The 15098-nt window shown below is 40.2% G+C and overlaps 1 protein-coding gene across 1 annotated transcript; it reads right to left on the reverse strand.

The window, feature by feature from the left end:
* Nucleotides 1–1147: 1147 nt before the first annotated feature.
* On the reverse strand, nt 1148–13364 carry LOC138904798 (uncharacterized). The gene is made up of 8 exons (XM_070193303.1): nt 12916–13364; nt 12176–12801; nt 12001–12075; nt 11702–11877; nt 10418–11029; nt 9724–9979; nt 2246–2310; nt 1148–1336 (listed from the first exon to the last, which is right to left on the reverse strand). Exons 1-8 carry the CDS (start codon nt 13362–13364, stop codon nt 1148–1150), a joined length of 2448 nt encoding a protein of 815 aa, XP_070049404.1.
* Between the last annotated feature and the right edge of the window lie 1734 nt (nt 13365–15098).

The raw sequence follows: 15098 nt of genomic DNA on the forward strand, positions 1-15098 counted from the left end.
CAACATCTAAAGGTATTTTTTTTATAATTGGTTATATGTGTAAGCAGAAATTTCGTACCATTATCTTTTGTATCAGCAAAATATTCTCTTTTGCAATATTAATAGACACCCTTTTGATTTCCTTCCAAATCAATAATTTGGTAAAAATGATCCCATGCAGGAGACCTCTTTTTTCTTTGTCTCCTTACTGTTGATTGAATTGATTGAGATTGTACTGTCGTATTTGAATTAGAAGCTCCACTTTCACCAATCACCTTATCAATTATGATATTTTCAGCCATGCGTTTGTGTCACTGTGAGTTTGAATTTAAAAGAAATCAAGCAACGAGGCAACAAAATCTTAAAAAACGAATTAGAAAAATCTAGACATAAGGAAACTGAAGATGAAAAATCTAGAAATAAGGCAACTGAACAAAATACATACTGGTTTATCCTACACCTATTTTCTCTATGATTTTACAATTAATATTCTTAGAAGTTTTTCATTCTTAAAGCTGATTCTACGATTTCCTAGTACAAGACTTAGTTGGAGCAGCATAGACAATTATCATATCATCATAACTCCTTTGCATACCACTAGGAGTGCTTAACATGGAAGACCAACTTAAACTTGACTAAAAATTGTTAAATGAGTTCCATGAGACAATGAATATGAATAATTACAGGATTATTTGTTAACTACATTCAAGCAATTAATGTGTTGCACATTGGAATAGTTACCCAAAGTCTAATCTAATCTGAAATTTTGCATAAAACAGATAAGTTGAATTCAACAGACTGGCCAAAAATAGGGCACAATAGGCAAAAACCCTTGAAAAAATCAGTATATTAGCGAGAAACACATAAAAAATCGAAAACCGCAAATACATTTTCCTTTTTGTTTAGCCATCTATTATCCAAAATCAATTGGCCCGACATATTTGGAGTCAGTCGCATTACTAAAAGGGGTATAATCGTAAAACGCCTATTCTCAGAAGTTTTTCATTCTTAATGGTCAAACTCAAAATTTCTTATTAAGGATAAAGGAATTTGAACAAATTAATTTCCTACTAGTTGTGATGGAAAATCAAAACAGAGCATAAACGATTTGGGTAGGCAACTCAAAAATAAACTGATTAGAAAAAACGACACAAAGATGGATTAAAAATCAATAAACGATTGAATCAACTGAAGATGAAGATGAAGGCAAGTAGGCAACTGAAGATGAAGATGAAGCAACTAAAAACTTACATGAAGAATGAAGATGAAACTGAGGAATGCGGCTGAAAAATGTGAACTGTGAAGCAACTGAAGAGTGAAGAGTCTGAACTCTGAAGAATGCGGTTGACAGTTGAGGCTGAGAAAGAATAGGAAAGAATGAAGCCCTAGCATATCTGCACATGTATATACTTAAGGGTAAAGTAGTAATTTTGTTAATCTTTATTGGGTTATCGGTAAACCCAATAACAGAATTGCCACCGAGGCCCGAACCGATAACCCAATAGTGAAAAAATTCTAAACTGTTAACCTAATAACCTAATATCGATAACCCAATAAATAATTAATGGTTCAGGTTATCGGTTTTACCCGATATATGCCCAGCCCTACCGCTGCCATGAGGTGCTACGAAACATGGGTATAGTTGAAACCAATGGGGTCGATTTTGCTGTATTTCATATGACGGGTTCTGCCAAGAGGTGGTGGAGAGATTATACATTGACCCGACAAGTTGGATCGCCTGCATTGACCTGGGAGCAGTTTTCACGGCTATTTCTAGAGAAATTCCTCCCTATCACATTAAGAGAGGATTACCGCAAGCAATTTGAGCGTCTATAATAGTGCAGTATGACTGTTACTCAGTATGAGTCCCTTTTTGTGGATTTAGCCCGTCATTCTCTCCTTTTACTATCTACCGAGGGAGAGAGAGTGAGGAGGTTTATTGAGGGACCCACTCACCCTATTAGGCTTCAGATGGCCAAGGAGACCAAAAGTGAAATTTCCTTTCAGGCGGTTGCTAATGTCGCGAGGATGATCGAGATGGTTCTTGCATAGGAGAGATGGCAGAGGTCTGATAAGAGGCCTCGTCAGTTTGGTGGTTTCAGTGGTGTCTCGTCTGGAGGCAGGGGTAATTTTGGTAGGGGTCATCCTCCCAGACCGTTTCATTCAGCACTTCAGGCATCTCCCGGTCCTTCAGTGAGTCACAATCTTATTATGCCTTACTCTGGGTAGCCAACATTTAGTGCACATTCATCTCCTATCAGTGCACCACCACTCCAGAGTCACTATAACGGTTATCTGGCCCGTTCGGGTTAGCTTCAGCTTCAGTAGCCACTGCATCAGGATGGGTGTTATGAGTGTGTGAACATTGGTCACATTAGGAGGTATTGCCATAGGTTGTTGAGTAACAGATCTTGGCAGGATTCTCGTGCCATCATACCGGTACCGGTTGCTTCATCGCCTGCTCATCCAACTAGAGGTAGGGGTCAGGAAGCTAGAGGTGGAGGTTAGGCCATTAGAGGTGGAGGTCAGGCCGTTAGAGGTGGAGGCCAGCCAGTTAGAGGCCGTCCCAGAGACGCAGTTCAGAGTGGTGGGGCCCAACCCCGATTTTATGCTTTTCCAGTTAGGCCTGAGGCTGAGTCATCCGATGTCGTGATCATAGGTATTATTCCAATTTGCCATAGAGATGCTTCAGTTCTATTTGATTGAGGATCTACTTATTCCTATGTATCCTCCTATTTTGCTTCGTATTTGGTTGTGCCTCGTGATTCTCTGAGTGCTTCTGTGTGTGTATCTACACCAGTGGGAGACTCTATTGTAGTAGACCATGTCTATCATTCATGTTTGATTACTATTGGTAGTCTTGAGACTAGTGTGGATCTTCTACTTCTTGATATGGTAGATTTTGATGTCATCTTGGGTATGGATTGGCTGTCACCTTATCATTCTATATTGGATTGTCATGCCAAGACGGTGACCCTAGCCATGCCGAGGTTACCTCGGTTAGAGTGGAAAGGAACTCCTGATCATTCTACCAGCAAAGTTATTTCTTATATAAAGGCTCGACGTATGGTCGAGAAAGGGTGTCTAGCCTATTTGGCTTATATTCGCGATCCTAATGCGGATGTTCCTTCTATAGACTCAGTACCAGTTGTTCGTGCATTTCTAGAAGTATTCCCTGCAGATTCTTCGGGGATGCCACCCGACAAAGATATTAATTTCTTTATTGATTTAGCTTCGGACACTCAGCCCATTTCTATCCCACCATACTGTATGACCCCACCAGAGTTCAAAGAATTGAAGGAGCAGTTACAAGACTTGCTTGATCAGGGATTCATTAGACCCAGTATCTCGCCCTGGGGTGCATCCATATTATGTGTAAAGAAAAAAAATGGTTCAATGCGAATATGTATAGATTATCGGCAGTTGAACAAGGCTACTATCAAGAACAAGTATTCACTACTAAGAATTGATGACTTATTCGATCAGCTTCAGGGTGCCAAGGTGTTTTCAAAAATTGACTTGAGGTCTGGTTACCATCAGTTGAAGATTAGGACATCTTATGTCCCTAAGACAACTTTTCGGACTCGGTACAGGCATTACGAATTCCTAGTGATGTCATTTGGGTTGACAAATGCCCCAGCAACATTTATGGATTTGATGAATCGAGTATTCAAGCCCTATTTTGATTCTTTTGTGATTTTATTCATTAATGATATCTTGATTTGCTCCAGCAGTCGAGAAGAGCATGAGCAACATCTTCGGAGTGTGCTGCAGACTTTGAAGATTAATCAATTATATGCTAAATTTTCAAAATGCGAGTTTTGGTTAAACTAATTCGCCTTTTTGGGGCATGTTGTATTGGCAGAAGGCATAAAGGTGGATCCTAAGAAGATTGAGGCTGTTCAAAATTGGCCTAGACCTACTTCAGTCACAGAGATCCAGAGTTTCCTGGGTTTGGCAGGTTATTATCGTCGGTTCGTGGAAGGGTTTTTATCTATAGAAAGCCCATTGACCAAACTGACCCAGAAAGGTGCCCCATTCAGATGGTCAGATGAGTGTGAGTTGAGCTTTCATAAGCTCAAGACTGCTTTGACTATGGTGCCAGTATTGGTATTACCCATAGGTTCAGGATCTTATACGGTATATTGTGATGCATCTCACATTGGGCTTGGTGCAGTATTAATGCACGATGGCAGGGTGATTACATACGCGTCGCGACAATTGAAAGTTCACGAGAAGAATTATCCTGTTCATGACTTAGAATTGGCAGTCATTGTTCATGCACTGAAGATTTGGAGGCATTACCTCTACGGTGTCTCGTGTGAGGTATTTACTGATCATCGTAGCCTTCAATATCTGTTCAAACAAAAAGATCTTAATTTGAGGTAGAGAAGATGGTTGGAGTTGTTGAAAGACTATGATATCACCATTTTGTATCACCCCGGAAAGGCTAATGTGGTGGCCGATGCTTTGAGTAGAAAGGCTGTGAGTATGGGCAACCTTGCTTATATTCCGGTTGGTGAGAGACCGTTAGCTATAGATGTCCAGACTTTGGCTAATCAGTTTGTGAGGTTAGATATTTCGGAACATAGTTAGGTTCTAGCTTGCTCAATTGCTCGGTCTTCTTTATATGAGCACATCAGAAACGACAGTATGATGATCCTCATTTACTTGTCCTTAAGGACACGGTGCGGCACGGTGATGCCAAACACGCTTTTGTGGGGGAAGATGGAGTTCTGCGAATACAGGGTCGTATTTGTGTGCCTAATGTGGATGGGCTTCGTGAATTAATTCTAGAAGATGCCCACAGTTTCAGATATTCTATTCATCTAGGTGCCGCCAAAATGTATCAAGATTTGTGGCAACATTATTGGGGGAGGAGAATGAAGAAGGATATAGTTGCATATTTAGCTCAGTGTCTAAATTGTCAGCAAGTCAAGTATGAGCATCAGAGACCAGGTGGTTTGCTTCAGAAGTTAGAAATTTCCGAGTGGAAGTGGGAGCGTATCACTATAGATTTTGTTATTGAGATCCCACAGACTCAGAGAAAATTTGACGTAGTTTGGGTCATTGTGGATAGGTTGACCAAGTCAGCACATTTCATACCAGTGGCAGTTACCTATTCTTCAGAGCGGTTAGCCGAAATTTACATTCGTGAGATTGTCCGCCTTCACGGTGTGCCCGTGTTTATTATTTCAGATCGAGGTACGCAATTTACCTCACACTTCTGGAGGGTTGTACAACGTGAGTTAGGCACGCGGGTTGAGTTGAGCACAACATTTCATCCACAGACAGATGGACAGTCAGAGCGCACCATTCAGATATTGGCAGATATGCTTCGCTCTTGTGTTATAGACTTTGGAGGTTCTTGGGATCAGTTCTTGCCACTTGCGGAGTTTGCTTATAATAATAGCTACCAGTGTGGCACGATGGTGCCAAGCAGGTTACTATTGGAGATAACGAATTTTTGAGGATGTAGGGTCGTGTTTGTGTGCCTAATATGGATGGAATTCGTGAGATGATTCTTAAGGAGGCTCACAGTTCCCGGTATTCTATTCATCCGAGCGTCGCCAAGATGTATCAGGACTTGCGGCAACATTATTGGTGGAGGAGGATGAAGAAGGACATAGTTGCTTATGTAGCTCGGTGTCTAAATTGTCACCAAGTAAAGTATGAGCATCGGAGACCTGGTGGTTTGCTACAGAAGATAGAGATTCCTGAGTGGAAGTGGGAATATATTACTATGGATTTCGTTGTTGAACTCCCACGGACTCAGAGGAAGTTCGATGCAGTTTGGGTCATTGTGGACAGGCTGACTAATAAGCGTATTTCATTCCTATGCCAGTTACCTATTCTTCGGAGCGGTTGGCAGATATTTACATCCGCGAGATCGTCCGTCTTCACGGTGCGCCCGTGCCTATCATTTCTAATCGAGGTACGCAGTTCACCTCGCACTTCTGAAGGGCAGTACATCGTGAGTTGGGTACGTGGGTTGAGTTGAGCACAACGTTTAATCCTCAGATGGACGGACAGTCCGAGCGTACTATTCATATCTTGGAGGATATGCTCCGCGCATATGTTATGGACTTCGGAGGATCGTGGGGTCAGTTCTTGCCCCTTGCAGAGTTCGCCTACAACAACATCTACCAGTCGAGCATTCAGATAGCTCCCTATGAGGCATTATATGGTAGGCGATATCGGTCACCAGTTGGGTGGTTTGAGCCGGGGGAGGCTCAATTGTTGGGTACAGATCTAGTACAGGATGCCTTGGATAAGGTCAAGATTATTCAGGATTGACTTTGCATAGCTCAGTCCAGGCAGAAGAGTTATGCCGACCGTATAGTTTGTGATGTTGCATTCATGGTCGGAGAGAGAGTGTTGCTTTGGGTATCACCCATGAAGGGTGTAATGAGATTCGGAAAGAATGGCAAGTTAAGCCTTAGGTATATCGGGCCCTTTGAGATTTTGGAGAGAGTGGGCGAGGTGGCTTATAAGCTCGCATTGCCACCTAGTTTAGCAGATGTTCATCCGGTATTCCATGTGTCCATGCTCCAGAAGTACCACGACGATCCGTCCCATGCATTAGATTTCAGCTCTGTCCAGTTGGACAAGGATTTGACTTACGAGGAAAAGCCGGTGGCTATTCTAGCCCGGCAGGTTCGATAACTGAGGTCTAAGAGTTATTCTTCAGTTTGAGTGCAGTAAAGAGGTCAGCCCATTTAGGCATCTACTTGGGAGTCCGAGTCAGATATGCAGAGTAGTTATCCACATCTTTTCACCAGCTCAGGTACTATTCTATGTCCGTTCGAGGACGAACGGTTGTTTTAGAGGTGGAGAATATGCTGATCCGATAAGTCATCTTATGTTTTAAAACCTAATTATGTGATTTGAAGCCTTAAAAATCTCATTTTTACCCTCTTCGAGTTACGTGCATGGTCAGGGCGTATTTTCGGAAAGCTTTTATGTTAAAAACTGTAAAAAAATATGAAATATTGCTTTGAAAATCATTTGGGTTGACTTTGATCAATGTTTTAAGTAAACGGACCCGGATCCATATTTTAAAGGTCCCGTTAGGTCAGTATCGTAATTTGGGACCTCGACGTATGCCCGGAATCGAATTCCGAGGTCGCTAGCTCGAGATATGAAATTTTGATGGAAAATTAAAAGTTGAAAGTTTAATAATTTTTAGAATTTACTGATGTTTGGTTTTGTTGATACCGGGTCCATATTTTGGTTCCGGAGCCCGATACAGGTCCACTATAATATTTATGACTTGTCTGTCGAATTTGGTGAGAAACGAAGTTCATTTGATGTGATTCGGACGTTCGGTTGTGAAAATAGAAGTTTTAAAGTTTTCTTGAAATTTTCATTGGATTTGGTGTTCGATTCGTAGTTCTAGGTATTATTTTGGCGATTTGATCACGCGAGCAAGTTCATATGATGTTTTAGGACTTGTGTGCATGTTTGGTTTGGAGCTCCGAGGGCTCGGATGAGTTTCGGATAGGCTACGGGTGTTTTGAAACTTAGAAATCCGGTTTTTCTGCAGTTTCAGGTGCCTTCTGGTTTCCTTCTTTGCGTTCGTGAAGGTACTCTCGCGAACGCGAAGTGTGAGTTGGGCTGGGGGATGGTTTGTTCTACGCGAATGCGAGGCCATGGTCACAAACGCGGAGCATTGGGGGTCTGCTCTTCGCGAACGCGACAGGCAACACGCGAACGCTATTGGAGGTGGGCTGGGGATCAGTGGGCTGTTCTACGCGAACACAAAACGAGTCTCGCGAAGGCGATGGCCAGTGGGGATAGACCATCACGAACACGTGCAATCCTTCACGAATGTGAAAGCCATTCAAGCTGCTGCACTTCGCGAATACGGCAGGCCCTTCGCGAACGTGAAGAAGGCCTGGCACCCAGACCTTAAAACAGAACCAAAACAGGATTTTACCCTTTTTTTCATAAACTCTCCATTAGATCTCGGCCTAGGTGCGATTTTGAAAGGAAAACTCAACATCAATTCATAGGTTTGTACCCTTTAACTTATTTTCTTCCATTTCTATCATCAACCATTAAATTCATATCCCTAATCTTTGTTCTTTCATGGTAGAAAACTAGGGATTTAGGAAGAATTGGGGTTTTTTGCAAATTAGGGATTTAGACCTCAATTTAGGGTCGGATTCCAAAACTAATTATATAATCGGGCTCGGGGTGAACGGGTAAATGAATTTTGGTCCGAACCTCGAATTTTGACCAAGCGGGCCCGGGGTCAATTTTTGACTTTTTGGGGGAAAGTTTAGGGAATCTAAATTTATGCATTGTAATTGATTTCTTTAGCAATATTTGATATTATTGAGTCATTTGTGGATAGATACGAATGATTTGGAGGTTGATTCTAGAGGAAAAGCAGTAATTGAGCATTGAGTGGCCTTTGGAGCGAGGTAAGTATTGTGTCTAACTTTGACTTGAGGGAATATGACTTGCTTGTCTATTTGCTACATGTTTAAATATTGGGGAACAACGTATAAGTGAGGTGACGAGTACTTACGCATTGTAGTCGGGTTAAAGCATGCGAGCGGGGCTTGGTTTCTTGCAATTATAGCTTCCTTTGTTCATGTTATCAATGTTTAGACTAGTATTGCTAAATTGATCATTCTTATCATGTTTATGGACCTTCTGGTGATAATTGAGTATTGATTCCGAAGTTGAGGTTGATATTGTAGAACCAAATATTGAAGTAAGGCTTGTACTTGTTATTCTATCTCCCTGTTGTTATTTGTTCATTGCATTATGGTAAGGGAGAGTGTTAATACACGAAGGGTGATGCCGTGCCATATTGTGAGTGTTAATACACGAAGGGTGATGCTGTGCCATATTGTGAGTGCTAATACATGAAGGGTGATGCCGTGCCATATTGTGAATGTTAATGTACGAAGGGTGATACCATGCCATATTGTGAGAGTTAATGCATGAAGGGTGATGTCGTGCTGTATCTATTGATTTATATTGTGAGGCTGAGAGTAAAAGCACGAAGGGTGATGCCGTGCAATTTTCTTCATTGTGTTTATTTATTTTTTACTGGTTAAAAGCATGTACACTTTTCTGGTTATCATTTCCGCTGCATCTCCTATATCATGTGCCCCTTTAGCATGTTCCCCCTCCCAATAGTACATGTTTAGCTGTTACTGTTGATTTCTTGTACATATACTGTTATCTGCACAGGTTTATTATGTGGGTGTCTTGTCATAGCCTCGTCACTACTTCGTCGAGGTTAGGCTCGACACTTACCAGTACATGGGGTCGGTTGTACTGATACTATACTCTACACTTCCTGTGCAGATTTTGGTATTGGTCCCAGCTGATCGAGAGGTGTAGCAGCTCGGACTGGTTCATCAGAGACTCAAAGTAGATCTGTTGGCGTTCGCAGACCTTGAAGTCCCCGTCTATCTTTTCAGTTTTCCTTTTTTTACTGTTTCTTTCGTTCAAACAGTTGTACTTCTTTCAGACCTTTACTTGTAGTAAAATCCTAGAAGTTCGTGAATTGTGACTCCAGATCCGGGTAGTAGTGTATATATTGAGGATGTTATAAATTTTTGTACTTATTTTAACTCGTTATAGCTTAGTTGCTGTTATTTACTGAAATGTATAAGAATTGGCTTGATGAATTCTCTAAAGTTGGCTTGCCTAGCAAGTGAAATGTTAGGCGCCATCACGGTCCCGACGGTAAAAATTTTGGGTCGTGACATAAGTTGATACCTTGCAGAATTTCTTTTGCTTCTGTAAGGTTATTGTTGCACTGCCCATAAAATTCTGCAAATGCTTGCAACATATGACCATTATGATCCCTGATAATACCACCACCATCCGCTGAGCCTGGATTATCCTTACTGCAGCCATCCACATTCAATTTGACCCATCCTAGGTCTAGTTTCTTCCACCTAATTGCCTTTGAGTGAATGGAAAGTTTTAGTTTTTCCACAAATGTACACTTGTCATGCCAAAGTAAAGGAAGCTGTAAGGAAGGGAATTGACAATTGAGGATCAAAGTTAAGCATTTTGATACTTGCTGAATAATATGCCACGCAAACATGGTTCTATTATCAAATCTAGCTGAACACCTGCTCCTCCAGATTTCCCAACAAATGACTGATAGTAAGCATTGAAGTAGACTTGAATGAACTTCATTTCTACCTTTAGCTAACCACCACTTCATAGCTCTCTGCCTCAAATGGCTATTAGTCACTTTGATGCCACAAGAATTATAGAAAAAGGACTAGACTTGTCTTGCTATGTGGCTATCACTGAACAAGTGAGAAATAGTTTCTTTTTCACGCTGATTGCAACAGTTGCATATGGAAGGAATCATATTTACAAACTTCTTGATATTATCATATGTTTAAACTCTAGCTTGTAACAATCTCATTATGAAAAAGGAGATTTTAAAAGGAACCTTCTTGTGCCAAATCTTGATATTAGACAAAGTTATTCCATTCTTTTTTCTAATAATTTGCCATGCAGACTTACAACTGAAGACCCCTGTGCTTTCAGGTATCCAGTATGGATAGTCCATTTTATCTTCATTGATCTCAACTTTTTGAACACTATTGACCACATTAATTGGGAGATTGTCCAGTAGTTTCTCAGTCAACCAGGTTCCTTCACTGATGAACTCTTTCACTTTGATATTTTTGGATGTCTTTATGCCCTGAACCAAATTAGCTAAAGGTCCAAGGTCAGACCAATTGTCCCACCAAAAGGACACCTCTCCACATCCAAGTTTCCAGAAAATGAATGGTTCAGCCTCTTCTTTGATATCCATGAGCCTCTTCCAGTTATGTGATTGCCCATATTCCCACGTCTTGGCCACCGGATAATATCTTTTATAATACTCAGCCTCCCAGAATTGATTAAGCAAAGTCTTTTGAGACCTAAATTTCCACCAAAGCTTGACAGCAAAAACCTTACAAATATCTTGTAATGATCTGAATCCAGCTCCCTCTTCAACTACTAGAAAGCATAGGTCCTTCCAGGATTTCCAGTGCCTTTTGTTATTATTCTCATTCTTTCCCCAGAAAAAATTAGCAATAATTTTCTCAATTTGTGAAATTACAGTTTGGGGGGGGGGGTTAACAATAGACAATAAATGTATAGGCAATGCATGTAGAACTGATTTGATTAAAACTGCCTTCCCTCCATAAGAGAGAAGTCTGCCTTGCCATCCTTTCAATATTTTGGCAACCTTAGCCACTATGCTCTTAAAATATACTACCTTTTTCCTACCCACATATATTGGAAACCCAAGGTATTACATAGGAAATTGACACTGAGAAAAGCTAGTGATTCTCCTAATGTCATTGATAGTTGGCGCATCATCATGCAATGTGACATAAAAGACAGATTTCTCTTTATTCACTAGTTGACCTGACACTTGTTCATATACCCTTAGCTGTCATCATCAGTCTCAAAGACGCAGAATCACAAGAGGAGAAAAGGATGGTGTCATCTGCATAACATAGATGAGTAATATGTGGCCCATTCTTATCTGCATAGTATGGTATAAAGTTTAATTCCAGTAGATTATCCATCAACCTGGACAGAAGCTCTGCCCCAATAACAAATAACGAGGGAGAGAGAGGATCCCCTTGCTTTATTCCTCTGCTAGATTAAAAGAAACCATGTCTAATACCATTAATATTGATAAAATACCAAATATTAGACATTAGCCTCCAAACACTCTCAATCCAGCATTCAGAAAATCCAATCTGAGAACATGACACAGATACTCCCAAGAGACCCTATCATATGCTTTAGCCATGTCTAACTTCAATACAACATTATCACATGGAGAGGGTTTTGTTATATTGTGAATCATATCCTGTGTCATCATGATATTGTCTCTGATTGGCTTTCCTATAATGAACCATGTTTGATTAGGGGATATAAGCTTCTACATCAAAGGAGTTAATCTCTGATTCATTAGTTTGGAAATAATCTTGCATGAAAAGTTGCTAAGACTTATAGGTCTTAGCTCACTGAAAGACTCTGGGCAGTCCACCTTAGGCAATAGGATAAGATATGTATGAGTAATTGCCTTAGGATTCTGATTACCTACAAAAAAAGTCAAGAATCATTAGCATTAAATCCTCATTGATGATCTCCCAACATGCATGGTAGAACTTCCCAGATACTCCATCAGGCCTTGAGGTACTCCGTGAGCTCATTGAGAACACCACTCCTTTGAATTCCTCCATCGTAGGGACTGCATTTAGCATCACATTATCTACCACATCAATGAGTTTAGGAATACAATTGAGAGCTGAGAAGTCATTAACATAACTATCTTTTATGAATTGTTTTTGGAAATAGAAGACAGACTCCTTTGCAATCTCTTCTTCCCCTTCAATCCAGTTTCCATCATTCCCCCTAATCTTCTTTAGAGATAATCTCTTCTTCCTTCCTTTAATAATCGAATGAAAAAACCTTGAGTTCACCTCACCCTGCACAAACCATTTCACCCCAGATTTTTGTTTCCAGAATGATTCCTCCTTCTTGTATGCCCTAATCAGGAGAGAATTTGCATGATTTAATTCACCTCTATTCATATCTGTGTTGTCATTGATGATTTTTTCCTCCAGTTCCCTCACCTTTTCTTCCATTTTAATAACCTTCTCAAAGATATTTCCAATAGAAGATCTTGACCATTCTGACAATTTCTTGCAAGTGTTTTTCAACTTGAGATGGAACCTCCACATTGGAGATCCTTGTACTTCCACATTCCAAGCTTTTTCAACCACTGCATTGAAATCTGGTTCTTTAGTCCAGAGATCTAAAAACCTGAAATACTTAATAGGTTCTCTTTGTGTATATTTGGTAATGACAAAGAGATGAGAATGGTCTTATCTTCTCCTAATCAAATGATTGACACTAGTAGAATCAAAGATATTTAACCACTCATGGTTAACAAATATCCTATCCAATCTCTTCCAAACCCTCTTATCAACTTGCCAACCATTACACCATGTAAAAGTAGAGCCCGAATAACCAGGGTCAATGAGATCACAATCCATAATACATTGCAAAAAGGATAAACTTTTGGACATTCTGTGAGGGCTCCCACCTTGTTTCTCAACAGGGTCGACAATGCAATCAAAATCCCCTGCAATGTACTGAGAAAGACTGTATCTGTCTGAGATGTTTTTAACGTTCTCCCACAAGTCTTTCCTAAAGTCAGCAATGCATTTAACATACACAAAAGTAATGAGGATATTAGTCCCCATCCAGTTAAAGCTACAAGTAACTTTCTGCTCACTCTCTTCAACCACCCTACAATCCACTGCCTCATCCCAGAAGATCAATATTTGACAGTTGCTGTTAGAATATGCATTAGCAAAACCCATTATTCTTTTGAATTTGTCCAATTTATCAACTTTGCAAAATGGTTCACAAATGGCTACAAATGGAGTTTTTATGATCTACTAATTTGTCTCAATCTCTCAAGAGCACCATTAGAAGCAATGCTCCTGATATTCTAGAAAAGAGACCTAAACATTGATTAGTTGGACAAATGTAATTCCTGTGCTCCAGACACAGGCTGTTGATTAGAGTGCCTACCACCTCTTCCTCCTGATGCTTGTTTGCCTCATCTATTGTTCCCCCTGCCTCTGCCCCTACCTCTATTGGATACATGCATATTATTGGTAACTTTATCTAGTTCAGATGTCACAATAACATCCACAAGAGATTGGGGACAAAATGTCTCTACCAATACATTTGATCACTGCAAAGTCTCTCATTAATAACTTCATTAGTTCTGTGGTCATCACTGTGTTGCCCTTCACTTTCTAAGCTTGCATAATCTTCACTGGCTTCTGAACTCATCTCATCTTCATAATTCCTGTCATCTATACTATCCTCATCTTACCTTGATGAGTCTGTTTGTTCCCCTGGTTCAAATTCATACAAAGCATCATTATGCTGATCTTCTTTAAGACTTGTGTCACTAATTAGCTTGAGATAATTGTTCTGAACCTTTCCATGATCAATATTTAAAATTGGCTTCAATACTTTGACATTGCTTGCCATTTTGATCATCGACTTTTTCCTCCCTGATTTGATATGCATTTTCCTTGTGACCATTGCTTTGTTCACTACCCTTTTGTTGTATCGATTCCATGGTGCCGCTTCATTCTCCCTTTTCTTGAGTTGTGGAATGAGTTTGTACAGTATTTGTAGCCGCATTGACTTGATCAATTTCTCCCCAATCACTTTGTTTCTTTCTTCTGCTTATTTTGTTCTTTTTAATGATTTTTGTTGCTTCTGAAGTTCCTGTCTCCTTGCATTCTACTTCTTGTTGTTTTTGATAATTAAGATCAATTCTCTCTTCATATGCTTTCCCTTTCCCTTTTCCAGGGACCTCTATGATCACTGGAAGTTTCTGATTAATAGATGGCTCCTTAATAGTGATGCCCTTATTCCTCCTATCATTCAGTTCAATTTGGTTCGCTGTACTATTTTGTCATTGAATTGGCACATCTGTCTGCTATTTTGCTCCATTCTGACTTACTTTAACATTGTTGTTACTTGGTGCTGATTTCATTTTGGAAGCTCTTTTCCTGGTAACATTCTGGAAACCATCCTCCTTTTTGTTTTCAGCTTCTTTCCTAGTTTTCTTCTTCCTTTGAAGTTTGATTCTGTCGTCCCAAATTTTATTCCTACATTGACTTTCCATATGCCCTTGCATTCTGCAATACAGACAATAGTTTGAAATTTTTTCATACTCAATATCAAGCCACCTGCCATCATCAGTACCATCCAATCTTTTGAATCTCAGCCATATTTGATCTAGTCTTGGTTTTAACAAGTCAATTTCAACTTTGATTTTAGCCACATTGCCTCTAGATTTGGAGTATGTCGTCTGTTCAGGGGCCACCGCAACTCCAATTTCACTAACAAGTCATGAAACAACTTGCCAATTGAACAGGTGCCACGGTAATTGGTGGATCAAGATCCATACAGGGACAATAGTGGTCTCCTCCTCTGGCTTAAAATCAGGGGTCCATTTCAATATCTTCATCGAAGCCTCTCTTATGTCGATGTATTCTTTGGAGAAAATGTGATTACAATCAACATCA

Source organism: Nicotiana tomentosiformis, chromosome 2, assembly GCF_000390325.3.
Source record: "Nicotiana tomentosiformis chromosome 2, ASM39032v3, whole genome shotgun sequence".
Lineage (NCBI taxonomy): Eukaryota > Viridiplantae > Streptophyta > Magnoliopsida > Solanales > Solanaceae > Nicotiana > Nicotiana tomentosiformis.

What these genes read in the sequence shown, in the direction of transcription:
- LOC138904798 (XM_070193303.1), bottom strand. Translation starts at nt 13,364, where the DNA reads ATGGGTTTTGCTAATGCATATTCTAACAGCAACTGTCAAATATTGATC. An exon ending in ATATTTGTTAACCATGAGTG is followed by an intron (nt 12,802 to 12,915) that starts GTTAAATATCTT and finishes TAAGTATTTCAG; the next exon opens with GTTTTTAGATCTCTGGACTA. An exon ending in TCAAGATTTGGCACAAGAAG is followed by an intron (nt 9,980 to 10,417) that starts GTTCCTTTTAAA and finishes CCTTCCTTACAG; the next exon opens with CTTCCTTTACTTTGGCATGA.